This window comes from Mixophyes fleayi, chromosome 8 (genome assembly GCF_038048845.1).
Source record: "Mixophyes fleayi isolate aMixFle1 chromosome 8, aMixFle1.hap1, whole genome shotgun sequence".
Taxonomy (NCBI): domain Eukaryota; kingdom Metazoa; phylum Chordata; class Amphibia; order Anura; family Limnodynastidae; genus Mixophyes; species Mixophyes fleayi.
In genome coordinates, this window is record NC_134409.1 from 78,875,276 (window position 1) to 78,896,478 (window position 21,203).

General features: G+C 43.7%; 1 protein-coding gene across 1 annotated transcript in view; it reads left to right on the top strand.

Annotated features, from left to right (window-relative positions):
• Positions 1-21,203, top strand: part of L3MBTL2 (L3MBTL histone methyl-lysine binding protein 2) — a 342,206-nt gene that overhangs the window by 43,601 nt on the left and 277,402 nt on the right. Inside the window, 1 exon segment of the mRNA XM_075182790.1 lies at positions 4,114-4,193. Coding sequence (XP_075038891.1) covers positions 4,114-4,193 — 80 coding nt within the window.

A 21,203-nucleotide genomic window follows, 5' to 3' on the forward strand; every position in this document is an offset into this window, starting at 1 on the left:
AGCCCATAGCGTTACATAGCTGTGTAAGAAAGTTGATCGATAATTCAACATTAACCCCATAGCTGAAAGAACTCCTCCTCCAGAACAAACTTGAATCTGACCCTGTCTATCTTGGGTGTTCATGTTAATTAAAGTTTTAGGAAGAATCGTGAACTGTTACTAAACAAATTTCATCCTGGAATGCTAAACGGGAGTTTAAAGATAATGTACTAGTTTCCAGTATCCTGGAAATAGTATGCAGTGTAACACAAAGTCACAGTGTAGCAATACCCCTGGTTGGGACTACTTCATGCAGGACATTGCTGACTTAAAACATCCTATACCATTGTAGTAGTAGTAATATCTGACAACACTGTATGGTTTATTACTACCTAAAACAATGTCATATGATTTATTTCTGGTTCCCAATTGGTCAAGTCTATAACACACTTCTATATTACAAGTTGTATATCATTATGTATTATACGTGAGAATGTTCTGTCAATGACGTTCGCCTCTCCTCATCACCTATAACCACCTCACACTCCCACCTTTAAGACTTTGCCCATGCTGCTCCCCACATTTGGAAATTCTGTCCTAGTCCAGTCAGACTCACCCCTTCCTCTAATCTTTTAACGGCTCCCTCAAATCCCACCTTTTTACTCTTGCCTACCTGGCCCCATCCTAAGATGGCTCCCTCCTCACACTCCACCTGCCACATTCACTCCACCTCTGTTGTCTCCATTTACTACCCTAAACATCTTAATGTTAACTATCACGAGTATGGTCCTCTCTACGTCCTATCTCCTCATTCTTTTAGTACTGTTTCCTTTGTTCTTGTTATGTCTAGATTATACATACACTCAAAAAAGAAAAACAATGTACAGTATATCACTGTAAGGTAAAAATATCACCCCTGTAATAATAGCTACATTGATTGTTAAACAAGAATAAACAATTGCAGGTAGGTGTGGCCAATTAGTTAAAGTGTATGAGACTTTTGATAATTGGCCTGCTCAATTAGCAATGTTTAAAGTGTAATAACAAGATGTGACCTTTAACAACATAGATGATTTAATGGTTACAGATAATTAGTATATTTACAGATAATTGTAAGACATAGACTAACTGTTATTTAGGTTTAAAGGATAATATCAGGATGTGAGGCCCCTTATCATGAAATTACAATAGTTGAATTTAATACAGAAATAACCAGCATCTGGCAGGTGTATCCTGTACTCCTAAACAAGGTGCGGCCATTTTTAAATAAAGTTTAACAGGAATAGGCTAAACATATCTTACAGTATCCAGTTTAAAACTGATTATTCTACTAAAAATGCTGCCACAATAACAGTCACTTACTGTAACTATAGTTGTGTGACACATGTTGTACAGACACCGTTATAAGTTCATTAACCCCCTTCCTTCGCAGTACTTGCTGTCTGTGTGTGCCTCACAGCAGCTTCCTTCTCTGTATGAGTTGTCTCAGCACACAGCAGCAGCTTTTACTAAATGAGTTAGCTCTGTGTGTCTGATCATAGCTACCATCGCAATATTAGCTGACAATGTGTGTCTCACAAAGTACTGGAGCTCAGCTCCTTTCACAACAAAGAGATGTTTAGATTTCAAGAATGGTAAGGCAGTAAAACAATCAATATTACTTAACTAGAATTCTCTGTTAAAAATAATACCAATATATATTTAGCCTAAAATAGTAAGAATCACCACAGAACAAAAGAAGGTGTTATTGTCTGCTAATGCTTTACTGGATAAAGTCTCTCGGCTTTAACTCCTGCAGCCTATGCATTATTGGCCAGTGATACTCTGTTTTTCAAGGATTCTTACTTCATTAGCTTTCTATTCTCTGCAACACACAGTTCTGTAGAAAAACAACCTGAATCCAATAAAAGTATCGCGCTACAATCAAACTCGCAGGGCAGTGTGGTATACATTCATCTTGTTATAAGACTGACAGCCATTCTACTCAATAACTTTTAAAAAAAAAAACAACAAAAAAAAAACTGCTATTGGTGCAATATGGTTGTCAGTCTTAAAACAAGTGCGTTTCTTATAGTGTGGTGCTTTAATATATTTATCTTGTTTATGCTTTAACCAATATTGGCCTTTGGGAGTCATCAGACTCCAATGTAGCTCCCCTATATTTTATTACTGCTATAGAGCCAATGCAATCTTGATCTTAAATAGTAATACCTTGCATGGGATAGCTCATTCAGTTATATGAAGCAAGGTCCCACATATTATGGCTGGGATTCCTTGTGACAATGTGAACACTATATTGCGTTATCTTATTGTACAAATATTCAGAAGCAGAAAACAAATGTAATTATGTATTATGTGAATATTTTGAACAAATTGACATAAAATGTGTGTACAGGTCTATATTATTATGTTATCTTTTTACCTATCAAAGTTAAAGTGTATTCAATAGGCTTTGTGAAAGTATGTTAAATGCTGAAATTTAAGCCCATGTTGGGGGGTTCCAGAGCACAGGGTACTGTAAGTGTTTGTAAATCTACATGTAATGTCATAAAGGGCGTTAAGGCTTACCTGTGTGTAGCAAACCGTACAGGTTTGGTATATGCAGGATGTGGGTTAAATTGAAGGAGTGAACAGTGTGGGTTTATCAATTGTCCTTGCAAGGATGTGCCATTTCTCCTTGTAGCATTAGTCTGTTGTACTGTAGGTCCTCTGCAGATGATGGATTTATCAGCTGTCCTTGTAGAGATGCATAAGTTCTCCTTGACATTTGTGCCTGCTGTCCGTGTGGTTCGTCTGGTCTACCAGTATATTCTGCAAGGACAACTGATACACCCATCATCTACATAGGATCTAAAGCATAACAGACCCACACTACAAGGAGAATCGGTACATGCCTCCAAGGATTATTGATAAACCCATCGTTCATGCATTCAATCTCACTCACACCCCGTCATATACCAAATCAGGACGGTTTGCTATACACGGGTAAGCCTTAACACCCTTTATCTCATTAAATACAGATCCACCAACACAGTACTGTACCTTGTGCCATGGAACCCCAAACACAACCAAGTATTAGGACCCGAAACCTCCTACCACTACCGTCTCCAGCATCACCGCTACAATACAACAACCAGCGCAGGCCGTCCTAAGCCCTTTTTATTATTGATAAGCATCAACTGTAGATTCAACCTCAGGATAACTTCTATTAAGATATGATAATGAGAATATAATTGTAGCAGCTGAAAATAGTGGAGGATAAATCCATCATACGGAGTTGTCTACACACAAAGTGTTTATTGGAAATTAAGAAAGTGACAACACGGCAGTTGCAGTTTCAAAACTGCAATTTTAAATCACTTTTTACTTTTACACAGTAAGCATAATCACATTTTTAGTTCCCCTTTATGTTTCACTATTTTCCAAGAACCAGTATGTATCAGTATTATAATGATTATTAATAAAAAAAATATTTTTTTTAAATATATCTCTCAACATCCCAGAGTGGCCCAACCAAGCACACTATTTTTTCTCTCTCTTCAAATAGATTAAAAAGGAGCAGCAGCAATTATTTTCATTTTTTATTTTATGGCTCTGGAAGTTTGTTTTATGCTTCTGTATACTTAGTTATATACAAAATGAAAGTGGAAACATCAATAACAATAATTTGTAAATTGGTGGTTGGGGGAATACATTTTAAAAAAATTAAGTGGTTATACCTTTTAAATGCTGCTAGTTATAATGTGTCTGTTTTGTGTTTTGTCGTGCTTTTAGCTTTGTGTAATGAACTGGGGTTTTTTCTGCAAGGTTGTATCTAACAGCATTCCGAACTTTGTGCATTAGTCTATGAACACATAAAAGTAAATGTTTAAGTTTTGGGAGCTTTATCTGTATGGAGTTATCCCTGTGTTTGTGTGGGTTTCTGGTTGCTCTATCCCCCCCCCCCCTTCAAAAACCTACTAGTATGTTAATTGGCTGCTGACTAAAATAGGTTCTAGTGTATACATTTGCTTGAATATAGATTGTAAGCTCCAATGGACTGTTATGAATCACAAATATTCTATGTTCAGCCTTGAGGAATTTGAGGACACTATATTAATAAACATTAATAATAATATCCCTTTTCAATTCCAGCTGTAGTTTTGGGCTTCGACTGGGGAAAATACATTATGGAATGTGATTACCAAACAGCTCCTGTCAACTGCTTCAGACATGTGAGTTGTATCTGCCCTTTTCTCCACCATTTCCTTTCTGTTGCTTACCTCAAAATGCAGATTGCATTATTTGAACTGTTTGTTTATTATTTTGATCGTTATTATGGGAAATGCTTATTGTGAAAAAAAAGTTTTAAAAATAAGATAAAGATAAATTGTATACTGCATTTAAATAAAAAAGATTATTGGGTGGTAAAACATTTAAATTTTTCTACTTCCTAAGGTGCACATCACAAATAATAATAATATTATTATTATTATTATTATTATTATTATCCTTTATTTCTAAAATATATCTCATAGCTCTGTAGATTAAACAACGTACAATAAAAATCAAATACAAGGTAAATATGGCCCTTCCCAAATTAGCTTACAATCGAAGAGGTATAGGGAACAATTAATACATAAGATATTGAAATTACAGTTGCAGCTAATGGTGGGAAGAGTGTGTTTCTACAATAAGGCAAAAATATTGTAAAGCCACCAATATTAAAGCTCTTAAATAAATAGGCAAGTTATGGCAGCCCAAGCAATGGATTAATCCTTAGTAAGCAGAGTATAAATTGAAATAAGAGTTGACTCCCCTTTGAGTAACTTCCCGGGCTGTTTATGAAAAATATATAAACCGATAACATGGCAGGGGAATATTTGTGTTGCCATGAAGTTCTTCAAGAAAACAAAGTTTTCGGTGAGTATATTTGCTATTTCCCCCACAGACCTCCATGGCAGCCCTAATGAATGGGATGTACCCAAGCAATAGCACAGGGTGGGCCCAAAAATTCAAGCCAAAATCGATCAGTTCATGCATATAAAAATATTTCATTGATCAGCTGCTTTCCATCCAAACTGAGCATCTGTTAAAGCTACGACATCCAGAAGGTAATGTCTGGAACAAGTATAAAGCTATGGCCAGCCTGCTGTTTTGCATAATTTGCCTATGCCTGACCCCTGTGTGCCCAGAAGGTTGCCACTTCCCTTGTGGAATGTGTCTTCTGTATTTTCGCAACTCATGCCTGTTTCTCTTATATGCCTGTTTAATGAAAAAAAAATTAAAAACATTTTATTTGCATTTTCAAACACATAGTAGATATTCAATATATGATTCACAAATAAAAATATGTATCTTAAACAAATATGTAAATAATAATGTATCTAAAACAACTATTTTCTCCAGTAACTGCATTGTCCTGTCCTACAGGCAGGCTGCCTTTTTCTATAGCAAAACACTCACTTAAGCCCTTGACAACGCAGCTCCAGATACTACATATAGTCTCTGATGAGCCAAACCCGAACCGTGGCACACCAAACGGGCCCCCTACCTGCAAAAGTGTTCCTACACTGCAGAGTGCCACTGGAGGAACTCTCGTTTCTATCCTGGTTTCCTCCACTATAAATTCATCCTTTCATCTTACAGCACTGCCCTTTCAATTGCCAAGCAAACATGCTTCATATTTCTAATATACACCCAGTCTTCTAACTCATGTCACCTCTTTGCCATCTTCAACTCACTTCCCTGCCCACCTGCACCTCCTCCCCCTTCCTTCTACATAGTCCTTGATTTTTCCAACTATTTATAAGACAACATCGACACCATTCGACAAGATATTTCCTCATGACAAATTCCACTTACTCCACCCACTTTACCTACACTCCCCAATCCACTCTTTGTTCATTCTCTCAAGTAACTGAAGACGAAGTCTCTGTACTCCTCGCTTCATCTCAACTTACAACTTGTCACCTTGACCCTATTCCCTCCCCATTTCTCTGCTCCCTCTCCTCCACTGCATGGCCACCTCTATCTCGCGTGTCTCTCTCTACTGTCATAATTCCATCCTCCTTTAAACATGTGCTTATCTCATCAATTCTAAAGAAACCATCTCTCAATCCAGACTCTCTTCAACGACCACCCTATTTCCTCCAAACTACTTGAGCGATTAGTGTACAAACACCTGTCTCACTTTCTATCCTCTCATTCCATTCTTGACTCTGCAGTCAGCTTCCACCCCCCAACATTCCACTGAATATGCTCTCAAAAAAGTGTTCAATGATCTACCTACTGCAAAGTCTAAGGGTCATTTCTCCATACTCATTCTCCTGGACCTCTCTGCTGCTTTTGACACTGTTGATCACTCTCTTCTCCTACACACCCTTCACTCCATTGGCCTTCATGACACAGTTCTTTCCTGGTTCACTTCCTAACTATCGAACTGCTCCTTTAGTGTTTCTACCTCTGGCACATCTTTCCCTCCACTCCCACTGTCTGTTGGGGTCCCACAAGGCTCTGTTCTTGGCCCTTTACTTTTTTCATTTTACACCTCTTCTCTTGGGACACTAATTCGCTCATTCGGCCTCCAATACTACCTCCACACTAATGACACCCATATCTATATCTCTTCCCCTGACCTCTCTTCTGTAATATCTCGTGTAACCAACTGTCTTTTTCGTACCTCCACCTGGGGGACCCTGCTTACCATGGGGTTGTATGAGGGAATTTGGGGTAGGCACTCAAATAGTTAACTTTCCTGCTGACAGGCTATATCTCCTCTGCAACCCCGTGTGAACTCCAGTGTATGTTTGAGTGCAAGAGGAGTAGGCAGGCTGTAGCCATTTCCTTTTTTTTTTTTTAAGTTTTATTTTTGAAAAGGTCAATAATGTGCATCAGCCCAAGACAAAATCCGTTGCAATCGAGTTATACATATTCAGGGACTAATACAATCAGTATATAGCATAAAGAGAAGAGTCGTGATTTTGAACAAAAACTGAGAAGCTGCTATTGGAAAACCTATAGTTATAGATAAGAGGCCAACAGAGAGATGCTAACAAAAGCCTGCATTTGGCTTGTATGCTCAGGCTGCCTTATTGGGGAGGGAGCCATTGAAAAGGAACTCTGTTTGTTGCAGCAAGTTAGTGTGTTCCAACCCAGGAAATACAAGGGAGGCACCTATCTACAGTCAGGGGACAGGAGAAAAGGCTGCAATTTGGAGAAAGGCTCCTCTCCCATCGTTTGAACTGGTTCTTGGCCAACAGGAGGCTAAATACCTTTTTGTAAAAAAATGTTCACACTACACATAATTGTTATAGTGGATATATGTATGCTGTCGTTTGGAGTAAACATTGTGCCACATAAATCACAATTTCTTTACCTAGGTTTGCTATGGGAGTATAGGCTATAACCTAGGTGCATGTGTGTATATATGCATATTTATATGGTTGGGAGGTACTGTGGTGTATGTCATAGACAAAACAGTATCCTCTAAGAAAGTTATTTTTCTTTCCTTTAATGGAGATAAAAAAAAACACACCTTCTCACAATTATCCCTGGGTGTCTGCTACATTCTGCCTCTATTGCCTGTAGGTGGTAGGTAGTAGGGGCAAATCATTACCTTGCTATATGTCAGTTTGTGTGGACTGTGATGAGGGGGTCGAGGGTTCTGCATCACAGCAGTTGGAGGAACCGGTGTTGGAAGTCACACTGGCGCAGTTGGTGTCGGCACTCACTCAGAAGCGCTTGCCCCTCGGGTGGAGATCCTAGCTGAGGTATTCCTCCCCGACTCCCGCCCCTTTAGCCCGTCTGCTGCACCATTGGCACCAGAAGTAGGACAGAATGTTAACCTGAGCCTTGTTGGTCAGGCATCCACCTCCTCATTCAGAAGCCTCTCTCTAGGGAGAGCCTGCGTGGTCCACATCCTTAGGTAAATGCCTCGACCGGTTAAATCGGTTTCTGGACACTCCCAGAACCCAAGAACAACGCTGCAAATGCTACAGGTCTACTCCTCCTTTCCTCGCACTTTCAGAATCAGAAGAGTCTTCGGTGAAGGAAGGTGAGCTCCCTGAGGATTTGGATACCCCCCCTCCTGATGGTTGATATGGCTGAATACTTAGGGAGTAAGGGCATTGAGGATCTGGTACTAGCAGTTCACCACACATTGAATCTATTGGATCTAGAGGAACCTCGGTCAGACCTAGTCCTCTTTAAGCGCAGTAAACCTCATGTCTGTTTTTCGGCATCAGTGGAACTTACAGAGCTAGCTGAGTCCGCTTGGAAGCAGCCAGATCGTAAGTTTGTTATAGCATGCAGATTTCCAGTCCTTGATCACCTGCAGGTATTAGAAACAGCACTGCAGGAAACAGGTTCCAAAGGTGGATATGCCAGTGGCCAGGCTGGCCCGCCATAATACTCTTCCAGTGTCGGGTTTTGCGGCACTCCCTGACGCCACTGACTGCAGGGTGGAAGGTTTTCTTAAATCCGTCTTCCTGGCGGCAGCCGCCTCTCTAAGACCTATGCTGTCTTCAGCGTGGGTCGCCCGGGCAATGGAGACCTGGGCTGACCAGCTTGGTAACAGGGTTACAAGACTCAGATTTTCTTCCCCTGGCTCTACATTTGAAGGAGGCCTCAGGTTACCTGTATGAGGCTGCTCATAACGCAGCCTCAGTTTCCTCATCTATCTCAGCATCGGCAATAGTGGCCCATTGAATTCTCTGTCTCAGGTCCTGGGATGCCAATGCAGAGTCAGAGAAATCTCTTTAGGCTCTTCCCTACTCGGGCTCAGCTCAGAATTAGATAATATTATCTTTCAGGCCACTGGAGGTAAAAGTACCTTCCTTCCCGTGAGTACCCATAAACCTAGGTTTTCGAGGTTTGGGTCTTTTCACCAATCCCTTCGGGGGGGGCCATTGTTGTGGGGGCAGGTACTCATTGCCAGAGGTCATTCCCAGAGAGGTAGAAATAAAGTACCAAAATAAAGTACCTAAGCTTTCGGGTACCATTCGCCAGCCACCGCCCCGTCCTGTCCCTGGGAGTTACCAGAGACCACCGGAGCCCAGACTGGAGAAGAAGTGCTACAGCTGCGAGAAAACTGGTCATTTAAGGATGGACTGTCCCACAGACCCAGCTCCCAGACTCGTGCCCCTAATCCGAGTCCTGGGGCCCGGCTGACTTGCTTAACTGGCGAAGGTGAGCCAGTAGAGTGTTTCTACCCCTGCCAGCTCAACGGAGTGTGGGGTAATACAGGGTGATTTAGCAGAGAGAGTCACCTGTGTGTCCAAAAGACCCCTCAAAACATGTGGAGGAACCTGCAGCCGGTCCAGTGAGACCCCTGCAGGGAGAGGGACTGAGAGAGTCAGGGGCCTCAATTACTGTTGTGAGTCCCCATCTTATTGATCCTGCTACAGGGTTGCACTGTCAACGTTACGGTGGCAGATGGACTGGAGAAGGAAGTGTCTGTCGCAAGGGTGTATCTGGACTGGGGAGATGGCAAGGAGTTGCGAGATGTTGCCGTTATGGACGGCCTCCCAACTGACGTGATCTTAGGCAATGATGTTAGCGGTGGTTTTGTGACCGCATTTCTCAACTCTATTACCCGGAGCCAAGCTGCCCGACTGCAGTCTTCAGGATCTACAGCGGCACACCCCAGCTCAGAGGAAAAGACAACAGCCATCACCAGCAACTACAGCTTCAGCCAGCGTAGAGGAAAAGACCACATCTGCTATTTCTTCAGGAAACCACAAGCCCTTTGCCTCTGGAAACACTTCGTCCCCTAACAGCGCAGAGGATGTTGTCTCATGCCAACCTTATTTTGTGGAGTTTGCCCAGTGATCCTTCTGTCCCTAGCAGTATTCCAGCTCCAGCGGTGAGTATAGCAGACCACAGTGACCCCCCCTTTGCTGACCCTGCTTTGACTGAGCCTAGTCATCCCAACATAGACCTTCCCTGCAGCGTATCTTTGCTTAGTCGATAGTGAGGGTCGCAGGGAAGAGTTCAGGGCAGCTCAGCTCTGTGATCCCTCACTGTAAGGCATAAGGCGCCAGGCTGGCGCAGTCTTCCAGTGATGGAGGTGGGGAGTGGGACCTAGCGTAAAGGGTTGTTGTACCGTTTAGCTAGGAAGGTAGATGAGGATAGATCAGTCTGGGAACAAGTTCAACTGGTACCACGGGGCATTCGTGCACAACTAATGTCAGTTGCACATGAAATCCCTATGACTGGACACCAGGGAAGAGACCGAACATTTCTTCTGGCCTGGAATGTCAGATGACATCCGGGCCTACTGTAAGTCCTGTGTTGTGTGTCAGCGTCTTGGGAGCCCCAGTGCTCTGTCCTCCATAACTGGGGAAAAGGTAGCGGACGCGCTGCTAGGAGTATTTAGCAGAGTAAGGTTCCTAGTGAATTCCTAACGGATCAAGGGACACAGTTCATGAGTGAACTGGTCCATTGTCTCTGGACAAATTGCGGAGTTCGGCAACTCCATACTGCCGCCTACCATCCCCAGACTAACGGACTGTGCGAGCGGTTCAATGGCACTCTGAAGCAGCTGCTGTGGGCATTTGTAACTTCGGAGGGTGGTACTGGGAATGCTACCTGTCGCACCTCCTGTTTTCTTTTCTGGAGGTGCCGCAGAAGTCTACCGGTTTCTCCCCCTTTGAACTACTATATATCCGTAGAGTCCGTGGACCTCTTGACCTGTTCCGGGAGTTTGGGAAGGGGAGCTACCCACCCAGGATGTTTCAGTGGTGGAGTATGTGTTAAAGCTCAGAGATCGGTTAGAGAATCTCATGGGGCTCGTACAGTCTAACCTAGCGGAAGCGTAGGCATAACAGAAGACTTGGTATGATCAGGGTGCACATACCAGAGTGTTTGAGTAGGGCAGAAGGTCTTTGTTCTGATGCCGTGCGCCAGAACAAGCTCCAAGCTGCCTGGGATGGACCGTACACGGTCTTAAAACGCCTGAGTGACCTCACTTATGTGGTGTCATTTGATAGCGATGGTAGGCGACAGCGGATCTACCACGTAAATATGTTGAAGGCATACCACGAGCGTGTGGCGTCGGTAGCAGCGGTTTGCTACTTACCGACTGAGAAACCAGGAAGTGACCCACTACCTGATCTAGCGGATGCCAGAGGTAAAGGTGCTGTAGAGAAAGTGGGCTGGGATGAGTAGTTGAGTGCCCATAAGAGGGAGCAGCTTGAGGCAGTGCTGTGGCCCTTTGCGACTCAGTAAAGTAGGAAGCCCGATCGGACTTCCTTGGTGATGCACCATGAGGACACTCGTGAGCATAGGTGAGTTAGGCAACCCGCTTATCGGGTCTCACCAGAGGCAGAGGAAAGTATATACAAGGAAGTACAGAAAATGCTTGAGCTAGGGTTGATCCAGCCTCATTCTGGATTCAGCAGCTGTCGTGGAAGGAGGGGGATACCTGTGCTGTGAGTTGCAGAGTGATACCTGGGGTGCTGCCCAGGAATGATGCAGGATCCTGGGGAAGAGGAGGAGGGGAGTCCCCAGGCTCCAGGGCCTAATCCGGGCCCAGAGACCAGGAAGCAAGTCTGTGGGGAAAAAATGGAGGCTAGTCCTCAGGCTTTGGGGCCTAGCCCAGGCCCAGTTCCAGATCAGCCTGCCTGCTTTACAAATTTGGCATTGGGAATTAAGCAGATGGATATTACCCAGTCTGAAAAAGCAAAATGCCTCTGCAGCCAGTTACAAAGTGCTAACGAAGGCCCAGAGGATCCAGTACATTCTGAGGATTTGGAACCTGTTTCCCTGAGGATAATATCAGGTGAATTGCTGAATGAATGATGACAGCAAAAAGCAAGAAAATCTTAGAAAGGACAAATTGATTGAGGATGCTGTTTGTGATCCCCAGAAGCAGTATCATGATATAGACAGTGGTTTGGAAACCACAGAATTCCCTCTAGGACAAGAAAAAGCAACTCCAGATTGTGTAGGAGAAAGTTATTCCACACAGCAAAGGGTTAATGCTTCATCCGAATCAGAGGAGAGTGAAATAGAAGGTGGAGATATCAGTGAACAAGTTCAATGTCTGGACACTGAAATTGCAAAGCTGAAAAAGCTGATTATAACAAAATAAAAGGAAAAGGAACAGTGCATACAGCAGAGACCGTTTACCTTTCACAAAGGAAATAAAAGCATTGGAGATAGAGTTAAAAATGAAACGTGATTGCCTGACTGCATTACAGGAGAAGTTGCAGAAAGCTGACTCTTCAAGTGATAAAGAAGAATTGTCTGTGCAACTACCAGCAAATCTGCCTACTGATGCCTGTATGGACACTGCAACAGATCCCCTATATGACTGCATTCGGGCCTTGGAAAATGACCAGATGATGAAGGAGCCGCGGGAGTCTGGCAAGAAGGCGGGGGGGGGGGGCTACGGGTTCGGCGGCAGATGATTCTGTCGGACTGGCGCCCTCTTCCCCAGCCTCAGCTCTTAATATTTTGGGGCATCCGGACTGCAGCATCCTGATGGCAGAGGTCATGGCACAGGCAGATGGGGCAATGCTGATTAATAATCCGGCAGTAGTGGACATTGTAGGAGGTCAGAGTACACCTGTATTGTGTAATAATTCAGTGGACCCGGAAGTTGTGAGCTGGCTAATTAGCTGGTCAGTCTAGGAGTAGCACGGATCCCTTCCGGCAGGATTCTGGTGTTGGACAGCCTGTTAAAAGGCGTAATGTAGTGCAATTAAAATTTATTAATAAGGAGGTTCCTCAACCTAGTAGGCCAGAATTTTTGAGTGCATTATTTTCAGCTTTCGGACCTCTTTGCCTGTATTCATCCCACGGGGTCTCCTGACTTTGACGTCAGTTTTATGACTTACCATGGCCTCCAGGCCTTTTGGTCCAGATGGGCAACGCTAAAGGACAAGTCTCCGTGGGTGAATTTCAGGGCACATGCCATCACAAGGCAGGAGAGGGTTAAACTCACAGTTTTGAGTCCCTGCCAGCAGCTGATTTAACTTTTTGGCTAAAAAGGTATGTGGACCGTATAACTCCTTTGGTGAAAGTTCCAGACCCGAGCCAGCATGTTTGGGGTGGAGGATGGTCTACCAGAGTTAGGCTTAGATGCACGGAGGCTGGCCCTGTCCATGTTCCATCGGCTGCCTTTATTGGCCGTGATCGTATACAGGTATTCTATCCTGGCCAGCCGAGGATGTGCCAACGCTGTGGTGACTTCCGTCACCTCAGCATGAACTGTCCGGTGACTAAGTGTGGGCATTGTGGAGGCCTGGGGCATGAGACGCGGCAATGCAAGATCATTAGATGTAATATCTGTGGTGAAATAGGGCACCCCTTTAGCCGTTGTCCCCAGGCTTTCCACAATGAGGGTGAAATTCCGGATGGTGAACTGGCTCGGGTTGCAGAATTAGTAGAGGCAGAGACAAAAACTTCTATTGTTCAACTGGCACCTGATTCTGCTCCGATGAAACCTGTTCCTGCACCGAGGAGAGTACGGTCAGTGACTGTGGTGGAGAAAGCAGTAGAGGAGCCATTTATAGTCCCAAAGAAGAAGGGAAAGAAAGGGGGAGGAGGGAGCTTAGAAAAAGGGGAATTGATTGTGGAAAATAAATTCCTTGTTCTTTCAAGCGATGAGGAAGCGGAAGGGGATGTGGTGAGGCAGGTGGATGAGAGTTTGGTACTTAGACCTAAGGTAATGAAAAGAAAAAGCAAGCTCAAGTTAACAACCCAATGGGAACCAAGTATCATATACAAAAAACCAAAGGACAAAAGTGGAAATAAAAAAGGGGATTCTCTGGTGGGTAAAGATTTCTTGAAGCCATCTGCAAGTTTTAAGGTAAATCCACTAAGTGTGGAAGAGTTAGCCTCTCAGTGTTCTTCCCCCCTGCCCCCTTCTCAGGTGTTCCCACCTTCTTTGGTGGCCCCAGTTACTACCTCTCCCCCTGAGAAAATTGAATTCCCGGCCCTAACTTCTTCCCTGTTAGCCAACCCCCCTTCAGTCCCTATAGATCCAGGTCTTTCGGATCCTTTAGTCCCTACCCCCTTAGGTAATTTAGTGGTAAACAGGGCGATATCTTATGTTTTTGAGTCTTCAGGAGAGGAGGATGTAGAAATTTCCCTCTCTGACAGTGAGAATGTCCATTTGGGTGTAAGTGTAAAGAGATGGGGTTCATCAGAAGAGGACTCCACCAAACAGGCAAAGAAGAAGTAGTCTGGGTCCTACTTGTATAACTCAGAAGGATGGCTTCCCAGCCCATAAGGTTTGCCACCATTAATGTGGCATCCATTTTGTCCGAACGAGCTTGTTACATGGCCTTTGATTTTTTTAGCACGGTTGAGGCTGATTTTTTATTTTTGCAAGAGACCAGAATAGGTCGGCTTGCTGACCTACATAAAGCTAAGAGAGAGTTGAGGCGTGGGCCTTCATACTGGTCTCTTGCGGCCGAGCCGTATGGTGGGGTGGCGGTCCTTTTTACCGACATTATAACTGTCCAACGAGTTATAGAGCTCCAAGTAGGTAGATGTATGATTTTGGATGTCAACCTGAGAGGACACGACCTGAGGTTGATCAACATCTATGGTCCTCAAACCAAATAGGAAAGGAAGTGTCTTTTCAGGGAGATAAAGCCATATCTTTTTTCGGCCCGGCAGATAGTCTTTGGTGGTGACTATAACACTATTATTAGGACCAAAGACAGGGAAGGTTTAAGGGCTTCTCTGGGCTATGATTCCATTTTTCTAGTTAGTATGACGAGGCAGGTGGGTCTGGTGGATGTGCATGTTCGCCATTTCCCAGACCTCGCGGGTTTCACTTATTATAGAGGTAGCTGGAGGTCTAGGATAGATAGGTTTTTTGTTAAGGAGAGCTCGAAGACTTTGGCTTCAGAGCTAAAGCTGGTAGAGTTCTCTGATCACGTTTACCTTAGTGTATCCTTGAATGCCTCAGAGACTATTCAGAAAGGTAGGGGCCTTTGGCGCCTGAACTCTAAGCTCCTAGAGGATGAGGAGAAAAGACAGTCCTTTAGAGACTTCTTTGAATCCCAAGAGATGCTTTTGGAGGCAGGTTGGAGTAGGTCAGCGTGGTGGGAGATATTTAAAAAGAGGACCCGGGGTTTCTTCCGTGACCTGGTAGCTAGAAACAACTTGCTAAGAGAAAATACCTATTCAGCATTAAGAAGGAAACTTGGATTCCTGATCTCTGAAGAGGGAGATGGTTGGGAAATCTCCCGAGTGAAGGCTCAGATGAGAGAGGTGCAATATGAACGGTTTGCTTCCTTGGTTCTGGAGAGGGATTACAGGAAGTACCACTCGCCCGACCCTTACCTTAACTGCAGGAAGTCGGTAGATATGAAAGAGGTGAGGGGCCTGTACGATGCTGGGGGTGTCCTCAGAGAAAACAGGGAGGGCATCTTTGGTGTTGTGCAGTCTTTCTACTCTGATCTCTTATCTGAGAAATCACTAGACAGAGAGAAGATGGACCATTTTCTGGGGGAGACACCTGGTCTTGAGGATCTCAGCAGTTCGCTTGAGTCATTGGGCAGCGAGATAACAGTGGATGAAGTCAGAATGGCCATAGAAAAGTTGTCTAAAAAGAAATCTCCAGGCCCGGATGGCTTAACCTCCGAGTTCTTTAAGATCTTTGTGGACATTCTGGCTCCACGCCTTGTGGAGGTTTTTAATGAGAGCCTGGAGAGAGGTTTATTATCTCCCTCCATGAGGGTTTCCGCACTTATTTTGCTATCCAAAGGGAAGGATCAGTTGCGTATTGAGAACTGGCGCCCCATAGCCCTTTTCAATACCGACAGAAAGATTTTGGCAAAGGTACTTTTTAATAGACTGATACAGATCTTTGGTCAAATGCTTTCCCCCTCACAGCATTGCACTGTGAAAGGCCGAAGTACCTTCAGTGCTGTCCTGGGGGTCCGGGAGGCCATTGAGCGGTGTCGGGCTGAGAAGTGGGGAAAGTATCTTTTAGCTCTGGATCAGTCGAAACCCTTTGACAGGGTGGATCACGAGTACCTGTGGGCTCTACTTCTGAGGTATGGTCTTCCAGTGCGGGTGGTGAATTGGCTTCGTACTATTTACAAGCAGGCCGAGAGCTTCCCTCTTGTGAATGGTTGGGTAGGTCCATCCTTTGTGGTCAACTCTGGAGTAAGGCAGGGTTGCCCCCTGAGCCCCCTCTTGTATGTGTTTGCAATAGATCCTTTTATTCAAAGGATTAAAGGCGGCTCGATAGGAGGGCTGCTGTTGGGTCCGGAGTGTCCTTTGAAGGTGGTGGCCTACACGGACGATGTCACTGTCGTCTTGTCGAGTCCTGCGGAAGCAATGGCGGTAGCAACTCTGGTCTGCAGGTACTCCAAGGCCAGTGGCTCGAAAGTAAACCAGGAAAAAAGTGAAGTTTTCTGGATGGGGGAGGAAGGTGGTCAGTTCGACCTTCCGGACAGCCTTCCCCGAGCCAGTAGTAAGATCAAAATATTAGGAATTCAATTCGGACCTGGTGATTATGTCAAACAAAACTGGGAGATAAAACTGGAGGAAGCTTCTTGGAAAGTGGAGAGCTGGAGGAGGTGGAAGCTTTCTCTTAGGGAAAGAGTAGACTTTGTGAAGACCTACCTGATCGCGGAGTTTCTGTACATTAGCTACGTGTGCCTTTTGCCACAGTCTTTATGGTCTAGGGTTTATGCAGTTTTCTTCCTTTTACTTTGGGGGAATAGGTTGAACCTGATCAAGCGAATTGTGACCTACAGATCGAGGAGGGATGGTGGCCTGGGTATGGTTAACCCAGTGCTGTTCTTTCTAACAGCTTTTTTAAAGTTGCACCTCAGTTGTCTCTTTCTTGAGACTCCTCCTCAATGGGTAGGTGGCTTTAGGGTCTGGGTGTATCCCTTCCTTAATGTTTGGATGGAAGGTGGCAGGGTGAGGACCTTCTGGGTCCGTCATGGGTATCTCCCGACCTATGCATCTCTGGGATTGAAAGTGACAAGGCGTTGGTGCCTGGAGGCGGGGGAAGTCAGGAACTTCTCTAGAAGGGAGTTGGAGAGGAGAGTCCTACACTCTCACTTCTGGGCTCAGCTGTTACTGAGAGACTGCCCAGGTGATGTATGCTCGGAGGGTCTTTCCCTGGTTAATTCCGGGAGAGTTCCTCTGAAGTTTTGGGACATTGCCTGGCTCTCTTTCCATGGGAGACTCTATGTGAGAGGGAATCTGAAGTATAGAAGTGGCGATGATCGTGGTTGTCCACGGGAGGAGTGTCAGGGGAAGGAGGAGACTATGGACCATTTCTTGCTTGGGTGCCCCTTCAACATAGAAATTTACAGGAGAGTTTCCAGGTCTTTGGGCATCCCTTGCCTTACGGGGCTCAGTTACCCTGAATGGGTCTATGGTGCATTCAAGGATAGGTGGCGGGTTTTTGGTTTTGGCACCCTTTTTTTTTAGTTAGTTTAGTTACTAGATACTTCACTTGGAACGCTAGGTGTCAGGTTTCCATCAGACAAAAGATCCTTCCCTGTGAAGTGGTGGTGGGTGACATTCTCCACGAGGTGTGGAGACTAAGGGATATGGAGTAGCGCCGGATGACCAATGCAAATTGGGTCATGCTCTGGCGGGGTCTGAGGCCTCCGTTGGGGGGGCCAAAGTCCGGTATGTCCTCCCATCTGTGGCTGCCTATCTCTTCACCTCCCTTAGATTTTCTGTGAATAATTACCGATATTTTTATATATGGCTACATACATCTAAATGTTCAGTTTATTTCTTCTTTGCTTAAGAATATTTTGATGGCTTGTTGTGTTTTTTGGTGGTTGGGGGTGGTTTGAAGTGTTTCTTTGGGTTGTTTTTGATGTGGCTTTAAATAATGTATTATATTTGTTTTGTTTTGGCTTATTTGGTGTGGACACCCTTCTGATTTTATGTTGTGTTTTTATCCTGTTATTTATTATAGACTATTATTGGACTTTACGGGACATTTCCCATAATATTTAAGTTCTTTTAATTTTGGTTGCCTCATCGTGTGTTAGTTGGTAATGTTAGGTTGCAAGTTTTAAATAAACAATATTTCCAGCCTCATTCTGGTTTCAGCAGTAGCAGAGACGGGACGTATCTGTGTGTGTGCTAGTGAGAACCAGAGAGATCTCTGGGACAGCGCCCAGGGAACCATGGAGGATCCTGGGGGAGGAGTGGAGGAGACTCCCCAGGCTTCTGGGCCTAGTCCAGGCCCAAGATCTAGCAAACAAGCCCGTGGGGGAGATTTGGAGGAAAGTCCCCAGGCTTCTGGGCCTTGCTCAGGCCCTGATTTATGCAAGCCTTATAACATCTTGGCAAGCAAAATAGATGCAGAAGACAGTATCTATCCTGTCACAGGGACCTATTCCTACAGCAAATGAACTCCATCCAAACAATACCGTGGAGGATGTTTCAGCCACTCCTATTGGTAGGAGAGAGCCCCAGTCACCGGGATTGCAAGGTCTAACTTACAAGGCCTGTGAGGAGATGGAATTTGCCATAGAAGTATTGGATTGTAAAGAATCCAGGAATGTGGTTCCCATCCCCGCATTGATTGTGACAGAATCAGCAGTGCCAATGCTGCAGCCATGGACTGTTGGTGAAGAGATGATGACTTTGCAGCATGACTCGCCTGTGCAAAATCAGACCACCAGCGTTGTTGTAGAGTCCAGCACACAGCAGGTTAATGCAGCTGTAACCTTGTCAGCATGCAGCACTGAACCAATAGGTGCAAGGAAGAGGGCAGAAGATGTGTGTTTGCCAGATCCAGAGGCAAGCGAGATTGATGAACCAACAGCTAAATCTGAAGCCCAGCAGCTGGAATCTGCAATCATAAAGATTAAAAGGCAAATACTTGCGAAAAAGGAGAAGCGCAACAATGCATTTAGTCGTGACAGAGCAGCTATTACATTGTAGATTACAGGGATGGAAGAAATCCTTAAAGAAAAGGAACAATCGCTACAGGATTTATTATTTAAATTACAAGCCATGGCCTCTGTGGAATCCTCAATAATAAAAGAGGACGATTCAGTCTCTTTACCTGCGAACTTGCCAGTTCCAGAGATGGACAGTACAGCAACAAGTCCGCTGTATAACAATATCAGACTTTTGGAGAGTGAACCGCCAGTGATGGAGTCAGAGGGGGCAGTGGATGATACAGGTTTGGTTGTGAGTACCGTGACCGACTTGGCGTCCTCAACTCCCATGCTGCTTCAGATGGAAACTGAAAGTACTGATGTCCTAAGTGCGGTTGTAGCAATAGCTGCAGAGAAACAATCTGCCCTAATATGTTCAGTAAGTACTGGTATTCAGCAATCAGGTGATGTCACGGCTAGTGCTTCTGTTCCTCGGCCTGTAATGGATATTATCTCTGTGAGCAAAGGTGACATGACAAGTAAGCCAACTGTAGCAAATGTTTTGTCGGACAATGTAAAAGCTGTTCAATCTAATGCTGATAATGTGAGTGATGTTCAGAGTGCAGTAATTGACACAATTTTTGGACCTTTAAGTATGCATAGTGGAACTAAGAAAACCTTACAATTGATAGAAAATACTGCCAAAAGCATGCCTGCTATGTTACCCCAAGTGTTCAGAAAAAGATATATACCGACGCACTAGATAATCATATACCCAGTCTATCATTATAATGTTTGTTATCATATGACTGGGTTGGTGCACCCTACACACGTAAAACCGATATTTACAGAGGTAAGTAGAAAGTAGAAAACGTGTATATTAGGGGCACTCTATGATTGTTTATTTATATAAAACATACATTTTATTAGTTCATTTAAAACAATAGTAGAGTCCCAAATTAGTACCTTAGTACCACTAGTAGCGAAATAAAACAAAAATAATAACCAAAATAAATTAATTAAAAAGACAGAACCAACTGCCTAGCCTCACTGTGTAGTAAGTATTACAATTTCCCTAATTATTTTATATCTGGGTAATATTGATCATCATGCTGTCCAAGTATCTGGCATAATGGGCAGATTAACCAAATGAGTATACACACTATTTCAAAATGCAAGAGAGAAGCTATACTATTACAAATAGTTCCTATTTGCATATATATGATATTATAAATCTAATGCGCATAGATAAAGTCCTCTCAATACTTTATTTGTAGGGAGAGAGTCTGTTATATAAGATTGAAGTACATAACGTGTAGGACAAAATCAAGACCTCAATATTTTCTTCACCCGTTTATAAGATAATTAGGTCTGGATTTGTCTAATATAATAGGAGTTATTAGTATGATTGTATTATCTCTCGTTTTATAAGACTATAAACTCCTTTTTCCGGAGAGTACCAAATTGGCTGCTATCTAATACCACTCCCTATTGATATGAGTCTGGTATCCCTCTCAGGAACTACACAAAACAGGTCCCTGCATGCTAACTGTAGCCACGCTCCCTTATAAACAAGTCTATGGGGTTCATGAGATTTGTATAGTATCTTTTGCCTTGTTAAAGTGAGTAAGCGAAACGCGCGTCGGCGTTCGCCTCGCTGTGTTGTTTACATATGTGACTCATGCTGCCGCTATTTATATAAGCTAGGGAGATATGCTCAAATATACCGAGGGGCTACAATAGATTAGAGGGGATGCGATACTATACAAATCTCATGAACCCCATAGACTTGTTTATAAGGGAGCGTGGCTACAGTTAGCACGCAGGGACCTGTTTTGTGTAGTTCCTGAGAGGGATACCAGACTCATATCAATAGGGAGTGGTATTAGATAGCAGCCAATTTGGTACTCTCCGGAAAAAGGAGTTTATAGTCTTATAAAACGAGAGATAATACAATCATACTAATAACTCCTATTATATTAGACAAATCCAGACCTAATTATCTTATAAACGGGTGAAGAAAATATTGAGGTCTTGATTTTGTCCTACACGTTATGTACTTCAATCTTATATAACAGACTCTCTCCCTACAAATAAAGTATTGAGAGGACTTTATCTATGCGCATTAGATTTATAATATCATATATATGCAAATGGGAACTATTTGTAATAGTATAGCTTATCTCTCTTGCATTTTGAAATAGTGTGTATACTCATTTGGTTAATCTGCCTATTATGCCAGATACTTGCACAGCATGATGATCAATATTACCCAGATATAAAATAATTAGGGAAATTGTAATACTTACTACACAGTGAGGCTAGGCAGTTGGTTCTGTCTTTTTAATTAATTTATTTTGGTTATTATTTTTGTTTTATTTCGCTACTAGTGGTACTAAGGTACTAATTTGG